The sequence below is a fragment of the Cryptomeria japonica genome, chromosome 2, assembly GCF_030272615.1.
Source record: "Cryptomeria japonica chromosome 2, Sugi_1.0, whole genome shotgun sequence".
In the NCBI taxonomy this organism is placed as follows: Eukaryota; Viridiplantae; Streptophyta; class Pinopsida; order Cupressales; family Cupressaceae; genus Cryptomeria; species Cryptomeria japonica.
This window is the reverse complement of record NC_081406.1, coordinates 525,502,077-525,517,455: the sequence shown is the minus strand read 5'-3', so window position 1 is coordinate 525,517,455 and position 15,379 is coordinate 525,502,077. Positions and strand designations below refer to the sequence as shown.

The 15,379-nt window shown below is 35.7% G+C and overlaps 1 protein-coding gene across 4 annotated transcripts in view; it reads right to left on the bottom strand.

Annotated features, from left to right (window-relative positions):
• LOC131052191 (uncharacterized) overlaps positions 1-12,992 on the bottom strand; it is a 423,207-nt gene extending 410,215 nt beyond the window's left edge. For all 4 annotated transcript variants that reach the window (XR_009371577.1, XR_009371578.1, XM_059216699.1 and 1 more), the window contains exon 1: positions 12,575-12,992. Coding sequence is in view for 2 of the 4 variants with exons in the window: in XM_059216699.1 (XP_059072682.1) it covers positions 12,575-12,871 (297 nt within the window). In the remaining 2 variants the exon portion in view is untranslated. The remainder of the gene's footprint in view (positions 1-12,574) is intronic.
• Between the last annotated feature and the right edge of the window lie 2,387 nt (positions 12,993-15,379).

Below are 15,379 nucleotides of genomic sequence, written 5' to 3'. Positions count from 1 at the left end.
GCACACCTTTATACTTGCATTCTACATCCGCATGTAATCTATAAAACTCTAGCTTCTTGTGCTCTGTTGTCCTCATTTTTGTTTTCAAAAATGAAGGACCATTGCATGAAATTTTTGTGAAAAAATGAAAAAATTTACTCTATGGCATGCTTCCCGAAGCAAAATTTTGACTAATCCTTGGACTGGCTTAATCCTCAATCCATCCTCGAACTACGTTTCAAATTTCGTCAAATTCTGGGTTCGTTTGCTATGTCTTTCCTTCAGTCGGGTTTTAAAACCCCAACTGCAGGTGAAGAATTTTCTTCAAACTGCAAGTTTTAATGATATTCATTGTTTTGGTCTTTGTAGGGGAATTTTTGACCAATTACATGTGCACTTTTATTTCAAATATGTTACTTGTAATTTATTTTAAGTTTCCCCTTTGTTGTTTTTATCTTTTTATTGTTTTTTGGTTTTTTTTAGTTAAAATAGGGATTTTTTGGCTCAACTGCAAGTAAACTTGCAGTTTGGTCAAAAAACCCCTACTTTAATGGTTTTCACATGTAATAGGGATTTTAAATCCCCATTACATATGTGCAAGTGTTTCTAACTTGTTATAGGGATTTTATTTCCCTTTTACAAGTAAACTTGTAGTTTGGTCAAAAAAACCCTACTTTAATGGTTTTTGCATGTAATAGGGACTTTAAATCCCCATTACATATGTGCAAGCAAGTATAACTTGTTGTAGGGATTTTATTTCCCATTTACAAGTATTTAAAACTTGCAGTTTGCTCCAAAAAACCCGATTTTGCCTTGCAAGTGCATTTTTGACAATTTTTAAACTTGTCATTTGTCCAAAAAATCTCGATTTTGACTTGATAAGTGAAAAAGTAAAAAATAAAACTTGTCATTTGTCTTAAAAAACCCGATTTTGCTCATAAAGTGCATTTTTGACATTTTAAACTTGCTATTTGGCCAAAAAATCCCGATTTTGCCTAACATGTTGAAAAAGTGAAATTTTAAACTTGTCATATCCTCCAAAAAACCCGATTTTCATTGTTTTATACATTTTAAACTTGCTATTTGTTCCAAAAAACCCGAATTGCAAGGAAAAACAAGTTTTTTGAGGATTTTTAGCAAATTTTTGTGGAGATTTTTTGGGAGATAGAAGGCGTTTTGGATTCCTCCCTATTTTTTTTGCATTTTCAAACACCTTTCACGGCACATGGAGGTTAAGATTGCTGGTTTTTAGCTTTATAACAGCAAACACGTTTTTGCCAAAAAACCACATTTTTCTTCATTAAAAATGCCACGAATCAGCAATCTTGTGAATCGTTTTGACTTGGTATGCTAAGGTATTGAGGTTAGAAAGAGTTTTGGCCATTTTCCATGCCATTTCTCATGCATTTGCTGCCACGTTTTTTAGTTTTGGGCATTTTTTTAAAAACGTGGCTAGGGTTTTGGAATACGGTTAATATTTCTTTTTAAGAGATATTCTTCTTTATTTCAAAGATTAATCATCTTTTTGAAGAAGGCATTTTCAGTTTGGAGCAAGGTAAGATTTCTTTTCTTGTTGTTTCATTTTTCTTGTCTTTTTTGTTTTCTTATTTTCTTCTTGTTTCATTTTTCTTGTTTTCAAATATGTTGGTTCTTCCCCAAAAACAGGTTTTTGTGAGAGAGATTTTCCCCTTTGTAAAGCAATTTTAGAATTGCGTTGTTCTTCCCCATTTTCCCTCTTTACTTGTATTCGGGATTTTAAATCCCGATTACAAGTTGGATGAAAATCATTGTTCTTCCCTTACGGATAAAAGATTTAACCATCTTTTGTTGAAATTCCAAGTTGCAAAGATGAGAAATACCCATCCTTTCATAATTGGGTTTTTAGAACCGGATTACACATTGAAAGTTCTTCCCATTTTCTTGAAGATGATCTTCCCAAAATCTTTTCATATTCATTTCCATCATCCGTACATACCATTTCATCCACTCATTTCACACCTTCATTCATTTTCCCCATTTAAAGTCTACCTACAATCAGCCATCCAGAACCCGAAATTGGTCCAAAATGCACTCAAAAAACACTTGAAAATGAGTTCTAAAGGTCCAATTACAAGTGCAAACTTGTGTTTACCCATTACACATATGAAGTTGCATGTTTGTTCCCCGCAATTGCAAGTAATGCTCTTGTTTTTCCCACACATGTAATGCAGCTTCCAAAACCCGAAATTCACTTGTGAGCCCATTTTTGCATCAATTTCTCTCTTCCCTTGTCAATCCAGTTTGCACACACGATCTACCAAATCAATGGATTAAGGCATGGACCTTATTTTGCAAGAAGATTTCAAGATCGGAGGATGATACAAAGAAGAGATACAACGATTCATGGTTGAGAGCATGGAATGCTTTCAAGACAAAGATGGTCATGACGTGAAAAGAGGAAGGCAACCCTTTCCCTCCTGAAAAGATAGTACTACCCCAAGCAAGAAGACAAGGATGCAAGTTCCAGTTCCGGTTCAAGATGTCTTTACCAATCCAGAATACTTCAAGTTCTTGCATCCTGAAGCAGCATGAAGATCATCACAGACAAAGGATGATGCAGTTAGAGTCGTGTCTTTAGACACATGGAATAATTTTAGTTATGCATTTGTAATTTCGTTTTGACAAGTTACATGTAAAAGTATTTTTGTAAAACGCAAGTTACACATTACTTGCACTTTTGTAATTACATGTAAGGCAACTACAAGTTGTGTCCAATTAGGACTGTAGTTGGAATAAGTCTTAGGTAGTTATTCAAGTCTCAGTTAGTTATTGAATGAGTCTTGGTGATTGAGAGAATCTCTCAAGTTAGTTAGGATCCTCCCACCTTTTTCTCAAAGCTCCTCTCCTTTAAATAGAAGAGAGGGTCCATTGTAATTTTTATCTTTTGGGAAAGCAAGCAAAAACTCTGCCAAATTTACAGCAAGAAGTCTTTGAGCTTATGTATGTGAATTGAAAGTTTTGAAGAATAGTAAAGAAAGATTACTCAAGTTTTGAGTCTTTGAGCTACAAGTTTGAGTTTCATTTTTTTTATTTATTCTATGCAAAGTGTTTCTAAAGGAGCTTAGTCCAATCTGATTTGAAGTCTTTGCACTGCAAGTAGAGAAGATTAATTAAAATAGGAAATCTCTAGAAGGAGCAGCAAGTCTTTGAGCTTGCGTCTGTTCTCGAGAAAAAATTATTGTGGGATAAGAAATAGAAGCAAGTCTTTGAGCTTGCATTAGTTCTTGTCTTTGTGTTAAAAGAATAAATTATTCCAGTCTTTGTGCTGTCGTCTTTTATTCATTATAAAATTTAGTATAGCAAAGGGTAGATAGGACTTCCAATATCAAGTCTTTGAGCTTGATATTGTTGTCCCGTCTCGAAGGAAGTGACGGAAGTCTTTGCGCTTTCAGGAAACTTCATTTCCTTTCTCTCATTTTACTTAAAAGTGGCTATTACTGTTCATATTCAATCGCTATCCTTTTCTGTGAAGAGAAAAGGATATTGTCTTTCTTAAAGAAAGAAGGAAGACTGTTGTACCATCCTGTTTTTATTTCAGTTTCAGTTAGATAGGGGGAGCCTTCCCTTAATTAGGAGAGTTTTTACTCATGTGTTGTGGTTGAAACCACAATTTTGTATATTTCCCCAAGTGTACAAAATTTTCAACCAACATGCTCCTTTAATTCTTTGCAAAATTTAACTCCTTTGTTCAAAACACCCAAGAAATGAGACCAAACCCTCATGTAGCTCCCTCTAATATTAGTATGGCATATGTGGCATAACCACACCCTACTCCCTCCTGAATTTTTCTTTTTGACATCTATGGGATGAACAAGGCAAAGAAGAGGTTTTTGGGGGTTAAAAAGGCCTTGTACAAAGGGTTTTAAGGTAGCTGAAGGGAACTCAAATTTGTTTTGTGGTTGTGTTTCACTCCCACCCCTAGTTGTATTTATTTCACCTCCAACTTCTTCTTGGTCATTACTATCATTGTCACCACTGTTGGCCATGTTTTATGAGTGTAATTGATGTAATGCAAGTTTAGAGAACTAAAATATGAGGATGGAAAAAAGCAGACGTTTGATGGACATTTCTTCTTCAAACTTTGAAAAAAACTCAAAAAAAAAAACCAAAAATGGAACAATGGACTTACCAAGAGTGGTAACAATGCTCCTTCAGAGCCTTTTATTTCCTCTCTTTTTTCTCTCCTCCAACTGCTGCTTCTTTCTCCTTTTTTTCTCTCCTCAACAAAATGACATAAAATTTGGGGTTCTTGCACATTTAGGGCAAGCTGGTTGTGTGGGGGCCACTCGGCAAGTACAAAGAAATGTTTTTTTTAAAACATTTTGTTGTTTTTTTTGACAAAAAACTTGACATGTCCGGGGGGGGCAACTAGCCATCCCCAGGACGGTCGAGGGACGACTTGGACGTCCTCGATAGTCCCCCCCCTCCCCCAAACGTGTCAATCATTTTTATGTACCCGAGCCATTTCCTATGATAGACAAAATTTTGGGGACGGCTTGGGGACGTTTCCCGCCATCCCCCAAACACCCCCTTTTCAAAAATGTGGCCAAAACAGGGGGAAACACGTCCCCGAGTAAAATTGGAGATAAGTGATGATGGGATTAAGATATGATGATGTCATGAACCAAATTCACAAAAGAATATTACACTCGTAGACTCATTATTGCATCAAGATAAGTCTCATCAAAGTGGACCCAAAGCATAAGGGAAAGGGCATAGGTGTGTAATTATCACCAATACAATAGCCTTCAATTTCTATTTATATTATACATCTTTATAATTAAATAACAAAGTTTTTATTTCACAATATATTTTTATTATTTATCATCTAATTAGCAAATAGGCTTCTTATGCGAGCATTCATGTCCAAAAAATTGTCTCACACTAATTTATTTAATTTACTATTACCATCTAACTCCATCCAATCGCTGTCATGCTTGTTGGTTGAAAATTTTGTACACTTGGGGAAATATACAAAATTGTGGTTTCAACCATAGTGTGTGAGTAAAACTCTCCTAATTAAGGGAAGGCTCCCCCTATCTAACTACAACTTTAAAAATAAAATGGGATGGGACAGCAGTCTTTCTTCTTCTTTCAAGAAAGCCAATATCCTTTTCTCTTCACAGAAAAGTGATAGCAATTTAACATAAAACAGCAGTAACAACTTTTTGAAATGAAATGAGAGAAAGGAAACGAAGTTTCTTGAAAGCTCAAAGATTTCCGTCACTTCCTTCGGGACGGGACAGCAATATCAAGCTCAAAGTCTTGATTATATGAAGTTCTATCTACCCTTTTCTATACTAACGCTGTCAAGAACAAATTATAACAGCTCAAAGACTAAAATATCTTATTATTTTCTACATAAAACAATGGGAAGTAGTATGAGCTCAAAGACTCGCAACTATTTCTCACAAAATCTGCTTCTAAACTCTCTTAAGAATAAGTGCAAGCACAAAGACTTACAGCTCCTCTCAAAAGAATATTTATTCTAATTTATATTAACCTCAAATACTTCCAGCACAAAGACTGCAAATCAAATTCGATTAAGTTCTTTGAAGAAACACTTGCAAGAAAGATAATATAGAACACAAACTCAAGAATGTAGCACAAAGACTCAAAGCTTGAGCAATTTCCTTCTATTTCTTTCAATTCTTGAATTCACACATGAAAGCTCAAAGACTTATTTGTTGTAAATTTGGAAGAGTTTTTGCTTGCTTTTCAAAAGATAAAGATTACATAGACCCCTCAAGTATTTATAAAAGAGGAGTCTTGAGAAAAAGGTGGGAGGATCCTAACTAACTTGACAGATTCTCTCAACCACAAAGACTTATTCAATAACTAACTATGACTTATTCCAACTACAGTCCTAACTGAACACAACTTGTAGTTGTCTTACATGTAATTACAAAAGTGCAAATAAAGACTTAACTTGCAATTTACAAAAGGTTTTTACATGCAACTTGTCAAAAGAAAAACTACAACTAAGAGATTACAAATCTCGAAAAATACAACTAAGTGTTGAAAAACACTTAAGCTGCATCGTGTGAAGACATGAATCCTTCGTACTTCTGGATGATCATTCGTAGCTCAACAGGATTCGGTTCGTAGGTGTTCTTGGCAACATCCATGGTATTCACAATGGTATCATGGCATCGAAGAAGCATAGAGTCGTTCTTCTCCAAGATAGACTGGATTTCGTGCAAAAAGATTTGATGTTTCATCAAAACCTGAATTGAGGCAGCTGAAAATTGTTCGCTCCTCCATTCATTATGAATCCTCATCTCTAGATTTGCGAACACTTCTTCTAGTATCAGCTCTCCATTCTGACTCATTATGTTGCAAGAGGCCTTCTCACAATGGGAAACAATACCTTGGAATACTTCAACCCGCAATCTCATTGCATCCTCAATCTCCTCAATGAGGGATTTGAGAACAAGGGCTTTATTCTCCAGAAGTTCTTCAAATTCCAAGTACATGATCCTGGAAGGAATAATAGCATGCCCCTGAAGAACACTCAACTGTTGTTGGGGCATGGTGCACTAAATTGTCAAACTACCTTCAACCCTTTCCAAATTTTGTTTGAAAGTCTCGGAGGTGTGATTCAATTTTTCTTCATGGTCTCCAACTTAGACTTCATTTGGAAAATGTCTTTCAGCACTTGTGCACACAGATCATGAAGTTGATCCACCTAAGAATCCAACGCTTGTACTTTCTGAGCAGCTCTTTCAACTCCTCGAATTGATTCTTGGGAACCGGAAGAACTTGTAGGATCACTCCCTTCACCCGCAGGTTTTGTAATTTTATGAACAGTTGCAACAAGTTGCCTATTCTCCTCTTCTAGCTTGTCTTTCTTTGCTAGAAGTTCATCATACCGCTGCACTAGTGAGGCTACGGATTGTTGGGCATCATGTTTGACCACTTCATGCGTTTGTTTACCCAATTCTATCCTTGTAACCCTGTAATCAGCAGCTTGCATTTCCTCACGTGGCTTATTCGCAAGGGGCTCAACAATTTCTGCCACTTTCATCTTATTGTTGTCAACAGTTACTCTCAAGATTGTCTTGACCTTTTTAGCAACCTTGGGCCTAGACTGTTTGAGTTGTTGATAGTCAAAGACATTAGGAAAGATTTCCTGCTTCTTCCTCTTTGGGGTAAAAGAACTAAGCCATGGAGGTAAAACGACTAGTTCTCCTCTAGTAGCTGTTGAAGGCGAAGGAGAAGCTGTTTCTGTTTGAACAGCCCTGGGAGAAGTATTTGTTTGGATGGCGACCATGGTTTTCTCAGTAACCAATGGGCATGAAGATTGCCTCATAAATTCTTCAAAGCCAAAAGTAGAGGTATCAATCTCTAACAAATGGATACATGCAGGAGTATCCTCAGGAATTTCCAGCGAACTCTCTTGTTGATGATCAAGAGGCGGCTCAACTGCTGAAATAGGAAGGACATTCTGAGGAGACTCTTCCACTATTACATCAAGAGGAGAAAGAGGCATCTCAATGGAAACTGAGGAAGGAATCTCATGAGGTGAGTCTGAAGCTAGAGACTTAGGAGCATCATCTGATTGTTGTCCTTCTTCTGGATTATCAGGATCAATCACATGAACATGAAGCCGGGACTTTTCCTTTCCACGAACTGTCGCCTCCTCAAGAGGAAGCACTATTGCCCGACTAACCCGCAATTTGATCCTGGTGCCTGAAGATGATGCACCTTCCTTGTTGTCAATTTGAATCTCAAACTTGCATCCAAGAGGCCTCGTAGAGTCATCTTCTTTCCCAACCTGATCTTAATGAGTCTAACACCATTACCTCTGAGCCAAGTGTTGGTGTTAGCCAAGATAGGCTGAAATATTTCAAGAATGGACGTCCATTCTTTATGCGACCATTGGATTAAAGGAAGTGGGGCTTCCTCAACCCTTCATGAGACGTACTCTGGATCAAGCACATGACCATCATCGATCATTCCTTGTAGAATGTCCACTAGGTTCAAATCAATAACCTGCTCAACGGTAAGCGTGCAGTAGTCCAACTTGAGAACCTCCATTTTTGTACGGAGATCTACCCAGATATCCTCAATACGATGCACGTGCACAAAGAACTTTTTGATCTTTTCCTTCATACCCCAGTAATCAAAATCTGCCCTGGATTTAAACCTTTTGAGTTTAATCTCTTGCATCTCAGTCTCCATAGCTTTAGCTTTGACGGATGTGACAAGAGAATACCGGCCAATTTTCAATGGGTTTGTTGTAGAAATCCCCATTGCGACCTTATGTCTGACAGAGATGAGCATGCACAACCATGATCTATCTTCCCAACTCCATAAAAATGATCTTATCAGTCGGGTATCTAGGGAGCATGTATGGTTGCCCACTGTAGCATTCGACTCTCACATAAGTGAAAGTTGGGAATTGGAGAAATAAACAACCGTACTCATTGACTCTTTCCCATGCTTCATCTGACACCCTTTTGTTCTTAAATCTTGTCAAACTAGCACATGAAGTAACCAAAGAATGCATCTTGAACTCTTCTGAAATGTAATCTGCTGGGTCTCAAAGGCAGCTGATCATAATATTCCCACACAGGTATAAGCGAGTGATCACCCTTGGTAGAAAGACTAGGGAAATGTCTGAGTGACACTGCCAAATACACTAAGTATGAATTCATGTAGAAAGTCATGGTGGTTGGGACTATTGCAAGTTGCTCGCACAAAGCATCACTGATAATCTCTCCCCATGATATATGATGGGATTGCCTTATGAACATGGTAAACTGATACATCCAGGGTTCAAAAACATTAGAGTGTTCAAGACCCATCATCCTGCTGAGGAGAGTAATGATGTCTACAATTTCCCACTTAAAAAGTCACAACAGTACAACTTAGCCCACCTTGTGAAGGCAGCTCGTGGCTCATGAATCCACCTGTTAATATGACGTTTGCAGTCCTTTTCCCTCTTTACATAGTACTCGGCTGCCCTATCTTTTGAAATTTCCATATAAACAGGTGTTGGTGGTATTTTGAAGACTTTCTCAATTGTATCTGCATGAAGGCGAATTATTGTCTCACCATCATCATTTTTAATGGTTCTCGCCTCCTTGTCAAAGTGATGGGCGCAAGCGAGAACAAATTCAGGTTCTAGGGCAGCCACTGGAAAAGAAGATGCATGATGGATGTGGATGTCCAACAGTCGTTGCATATTACTATCCTGCGGATCCTCCACTCTTTTGATGAATGCTGACATGTCCACATGCTCTATCTCTGTGTCTTTTATGTGATCCAAAAGAGAGGAAACTTGTGAAGGTGAAACTTCATTCTGGTACTTGTCATATTTATACTTCATCTTCTTCGGAGTAGGAGAGGATGGTAAATATGACATTGAAGAAAAACCTGGTATACTGCGATGAAGACTTAAAAGTGTTACGGCAACATCAATTTGTGAGAGAAAGATGGGAAATAAATGGGAATGGTGGAAATTTGACTTTGACCAATTTTGGATCTTGGGGAAAGTTTTACAAGTATACAAGTTGGGAAGAATGAACATGCAATCGGATTTTTAAAACCCGAATGCAAGTATACATGTAAAACAGAAAATGGGGAAATGAGTGAAAAATGAGATTTAGACTTGTGGGAAATGACATGAACGGAAAGTACGGATATAAGCAATATGGATGGATAAAAAATAGAAAGGTTTTGGGAATGTCATTTTCAAGAAAATGGGAAGAACTTTGGACATGCAATCCGGTTCTAAAAACCCGATTTTGGAAGGATGGGTATTTTTCATCTTTGCAACTTGGAATTTCAACAAAAGATGGTTAAATTCTTATAACCATAAGGGAAGATCAATTATTTTCATCCAACTTGTAATCGGGATTTAAAATCCCGAATACAAGTAAAGAGGGAAAATGGGGAAGAACAATACAATTCACAAATTGCTTTGCAAAAGGGAAAAACTCTTTCACAAAAACCGATTTTTGGGGCAAAACCAACATATACACAAATTTACAACTAGAATGGAAAAACAAGAAAACAAGAAGATGAAACAAGAAGAAAAGAAATCATAACTTGCTTCAATCCAAAATGCTTCTTCAAAAGATTATCAATTTTTGATTGAAGAAGACAACCCCTTAAGTAAGCAATCAACAAACTTGAAACCCTTGCCACGTTTTTGAAAAAAATATCTTAAGCAGCAAATCGTGGCACAAAATGCAAGTATAATGGCACAAGAACGGGTCAAATCTTCCTCCAACTTCAACGCCTAGGTGAAGGAAGACAAAATGATTTAGGGAAGAAGAGACTCGTGGAGTTTGGATCCACCAAAACGTGGTATTTGGCAAACACGTGTTTGCTGTTTTAGACCCAAAAACCAGCAAAAATAAACTCCAAATGGCGTGATATGAGTTTCAAGATGCATGAAAATAGGCAAGAATCCAAAATGCCTCTTCTTCCCAAAAAATCTTCACAAAAATTGCTTCAAATCTCCAACAAAATGGCCTTCCCTAGCTGGTCGGGTTTTGGGGAGTGAATGACAAGTTTCATTTTACATGTAATAGTGAAAATCGGGTTTTTATTTTCATATTACAAGTTTAAAATTTCACTTTACTTTCAACAAAGCAAAATCGGTTTTTTAAGACACAATAGCAAATTTAAAATGCCTTCATTTTCTCTTTATGGAGCAAATCGGGTTTTTAACACTCAAATGCAAATTTAAAATGTCACTTTATTTTCATTCTAAGCAAAATCGGGTTTTTGAGAGAGATATACAAGTTATAATAACTTGTAAAGAGAAAATAAAATCCCTTGAACAAGTTTTAATAACTTAACACATGTAATAGGGGAATAAAATCCTCATTACAAGCAAAAAACACTAAAATAGGGATTTTACAAAAGAATTACAAGTGACTTTTAAATATGTAATTTAAAATTAACTTGTAACTTATCCAAAAAATCTCTATTATGACTTAAAAAGCCAAAAAGCATCAAGGGGGAAATTAAAAGTAAGTTACAAGTTCTTTTTCCATAAAATGCACTTGTAATTAGCTAAAAATTTCCCTACAAAGACTAAAACAAAGAAAATCATTAAAACTTGCTACTTAAGGAAAATTTCCCACCTGCAATTAGGGAGAAAAAACCCGAAATTGAAAGAAAGACATAGCAAACAAACCCAAAATACGATGAAATTTTAAACGTGGTTCGAGGATGGACTGAGGATTAAGCCAATCCAAGGGCGAAGCAAAATTCTGCCTCGGGAAGCATGCCGTAGAGTAAAATTTTCAAATTTTTGACAAAAATTTTATGTAATGGTCCATTTTTTAAAACAAAAATGAGGACAACAATACTTGTTCCAGCCTACTTATGTTGTTTTGCTGCCTACTAAAATGGACTTTCTCTTATGTACTAGACTACCTATAATTGACAATAATTTTCATGATATTTCTTTTCACGAAATTTTGTCAATATTGCTTATTAATTTTATTTTAATGAATTTCTACTATTTTATTTTGTTTCATATTTTACTTTTATTCTAATTTTTTTAACTTTTTTCTTAGATATTGCTTATTAATTTATTTTAATGAATTTTTACTAATTTATTTAATTATATATTTTTAAAATGAGGGACCTCATCGCCAACAATAGTTCAAACACATGAGCTCAATAGCCCAATCGAAGCACAAAGCTTGTGACCACATTGGTCTAGCAAGGGTTTGGAACATAAAATCACTAGCATGAACCCCAATAACTTCAACACAAAGCTTTAAACCCACAAGCACAATAGATCAACAAAGACAAAATGCTCACAATCATAATAGATCAACAAGGACACAATGCCCAAGATGACAATGACCTAGATTGGATTGAACCTTGGTAGTTACAATAACAATACCACAATTTAACCATCGCACTATGTCATAAATGACATTTAATTTTGTATTTTACTTTTTAATTTATTTTATTTAATTATATATATTTCATTATTTATAAAATATTTTTTATTTTTTAGAACATAAATTATTTTACTTGAATATAAAAAAGACAAATTAATTAATTAATTAATAATAAATAAAAATTATATATGTTTTCTTTTTCTTTTTGATTATTTATTAGTGATGAAAAAAATAGAGTGCGTACTGTTAAGATGGAAGACTGTATTTGCAAGTCTTACTCTTCTTTTTTCCTATGAACCTCTGGCTTGAATATTGAGAATGAGAAGAAAGTCATGCAGTTACTGGTGATGGATGTGCAACCTTCCATTAAAGATTGTAACATCTATTGACCTCTCTACTAGCCACAAATATCTTGCTAGCCTTAGTGTCCATCTACATTTGCACTGATGGAATTAACTTCAAATCACTTAAAAGCAGATATTCTCACATCTCTGTAAATTTCCTATCAACACATCCACTACACCCCTAAAATACAAGTAAAATATTATGAATTGCAGAAGTTTAAGTCTCTAATCTACTATGGATCCATCTACCACTTTCACAGCACTTCAACTTATGATTTAGAAAACAAGAATGTTTACAACATACAAGCCTATGAAAGTTCCCGAAAAATCTCTGACCTGAGCAAAAGCGGCGCAGGCAGCAAGGGCGCAGAATAAGGCTTTCCCTGAATCCGCCGGGATGAAGCTCATCTGAGCCCTGCAAATGCTTTCCCTGCGCGAGGTACGCGTCAACTTACGATTCACTATAGACGTGGACTCAGTGATTCCTCGCAGGCGAAGATTGAGAAAATAAGGGGAATAAGTGGAGGCCTCTCTACTGTGCGTGATATGACGTGGTCTGGCATTTACGAGAGACGGTGCTGTGCGCCAGGGGCAGCCATTTACAGACAATGAGCTAGTTAAAACCAGAGCCATGGCTGATTGTCTGGAGTTTATGAACGTTTGAGAAACATTTCCTACTATAAATTAAAAATGCTGAGACCTACTAAATTTTGATTTGTTTTAGTTGGGAGGAGGCCGGCTCTTTAACTCTACCGATGATATTCACGATGGTGAAAAAGTATGGAAAAAGTCAGGATATATTTGTTCATTCTATTAATTGGACCAATCATATCACAGAATTAAAAAAATTTATTGAAAATTTCAATGTTTATATTTATTTTTTAATTTATATGATTATACAAATCTTTTTTTTTTTCTTTCTATTAGTCTATATTAGTAACAGTGGGTAAAAATAATATTTTTAATTTTTTAATATTACATATTTTAATTCTTTATAGTATCAAACACGCATTAAATTCTTATACCATGTCATAAATTATTTTCCTTTCAAAAAATAAATTTCTATCTTTGGCTGGAAAAATACAAGTGATCAATTAAAAAGTTTCTTGCTACACATGTTTACTATTCTTCATGTTGGATGCCTTCAAAAACAGGGTATGGGGATTTAATCAAAATCATTCATCAATTTCGTTGGGCTAGATGAGATGATAATAAAGGATTTATATCTACTTCATGGGCTCATTGTATTCAACCTAAAAGTAAAGGTGGTTTGGAGTTCATAGATCCCAGAATGCAAGGGTTGTATTTGGCCACCAAACGGATTGTTAGAGTTGTCCATGGGGATGAACCATGGAAGATTCTTATATGGAATCGCATTAGCCTTGCTACTATTAGCAGGTGGGTTGGTTAGACAAGTGTCTTCATTCTTGATTTTTTTCAATTAAGGCCTCTCCTTCCCTCCAATCTATTTGGACGGCTTGGCAACATACTTGTCAGCTTTTACAATGGAGGAATGACTCACTTCAACATGGATTTAGCTTCTCTACTTCATCTATTTGGTGGAACAGGCACATTTTATATCAAAATCAGCGCCTTGCTTTATGCTTTCCAAAACAGTCTTATGCTCTCTTTAAGAAAGGAGTACATAAAGTTGGAGATCTTTGGGATTTTCATACTATGACATGGCTGTCATGGTATTTTGTTAGAGACCAATATAATCTCAACAATAAATACAAAGTCTTCTTGATTTTTGTGCAGTCATTAGTTCCACTGGAGCTGACTATGAAATTGTGCACACCTCTTCATTGCAACTTTTACAAAGATTGGTTATGGATGTCATCTTATCTGTTCCTCTTCTTTCCCCTTAAGAAGGTTTACTTGCAATTGCTTCCAAATCTGCCCTTAAAGATTTGATTGAATTCAAAATGGAATTAAAAATTCAATGAAAAGTTTTGGTCTAAATTATCTGCACAAATATGGAAATCAAAAGCTCACTCAGATGCTCAATTAATTGCTTGGAAGATTTTACATTGCAAACTGCCTATTGTAGACAAGTTGAAATGTATGATGATCCAAGCAATTAATTGCCCATTTTGTCAAAGGCAAAAAAATGCAAGGCATGTCTTTTGGTGATGTCAGTTTGTCAAAAAACAGTGGAACACGGTTTTTAAAAACTTACCTGGAATTTTTAATCATAAACTAAACTGGAAAGAAGTTGTCTTCCTAGGGTTTTACTCAGACATTTTTTATTGCCTGACATCCCTCTTTTCTCAACTACAGGCAGAGGCTGAGAAGAATTTAAGAATTGATCTCCAGATTCAACAAATCAAGCTACAAGTCAGACTTTTGCTCAACTCAAGGAAGGTTACTATTACTCTGGGCCTAAAGTCTTCCTTTCATGATGATTGCTAACGTATTTGTTGTTGTTTATTATTGCTGTCTCAACATCTTTACTTATTATATTCTTGTTGCTTTAGTTGTTATTATGTTTTGTGTTGCAGTTGTCCTTGTATTGGCCATGATATTTTGTGTTGCAGCTGCCTGTGTATGGGCCATGGTATTTTGTGTTGAAGTTGTTTTTGTATTGGCCATGATGTTTTGTGTTGCAGCTCCCTGTGTATTGGCCATGGTATTTTGTGTTTCAGCACATTTAGCTCTTGTTTTGCTTCTTATAGAAGTTCCAATTGACAGTCTTCTCACTGTCTTTCTATTGTAACTATTTACAACTATATTTTAAAAACAGCAGATAACAGTATTATTTGGTTTATGACTAGTACACTCCTCTAAAACAGATGACACGTGGCTGCTTACAGCTTGCACTAGCCTGGCTTTCATCACCTAATGTTAACGTTATTTATGATTTTCAAATTTTGACACTCAATTTTAATAGCCATATAGTATTTTTTCTTCTGGACTCTTCATAGTGCTAAAATCCGCAAATTCCTACTGCCTTAATAATATTTTATGAATAAACTTGAAAAGGGTTTCTACGTCATGGTTTGATCGAGCAAGAATATTAACCCCTCAGCAATTTTTTCTCCAATTCAATTACCCTGTATTCAGATCGAACATCTGAAAAAGTTTATTTAGTATTTCCTTATAGTCATAACCATTGCCTTTTGTACAAGCATATATATACAT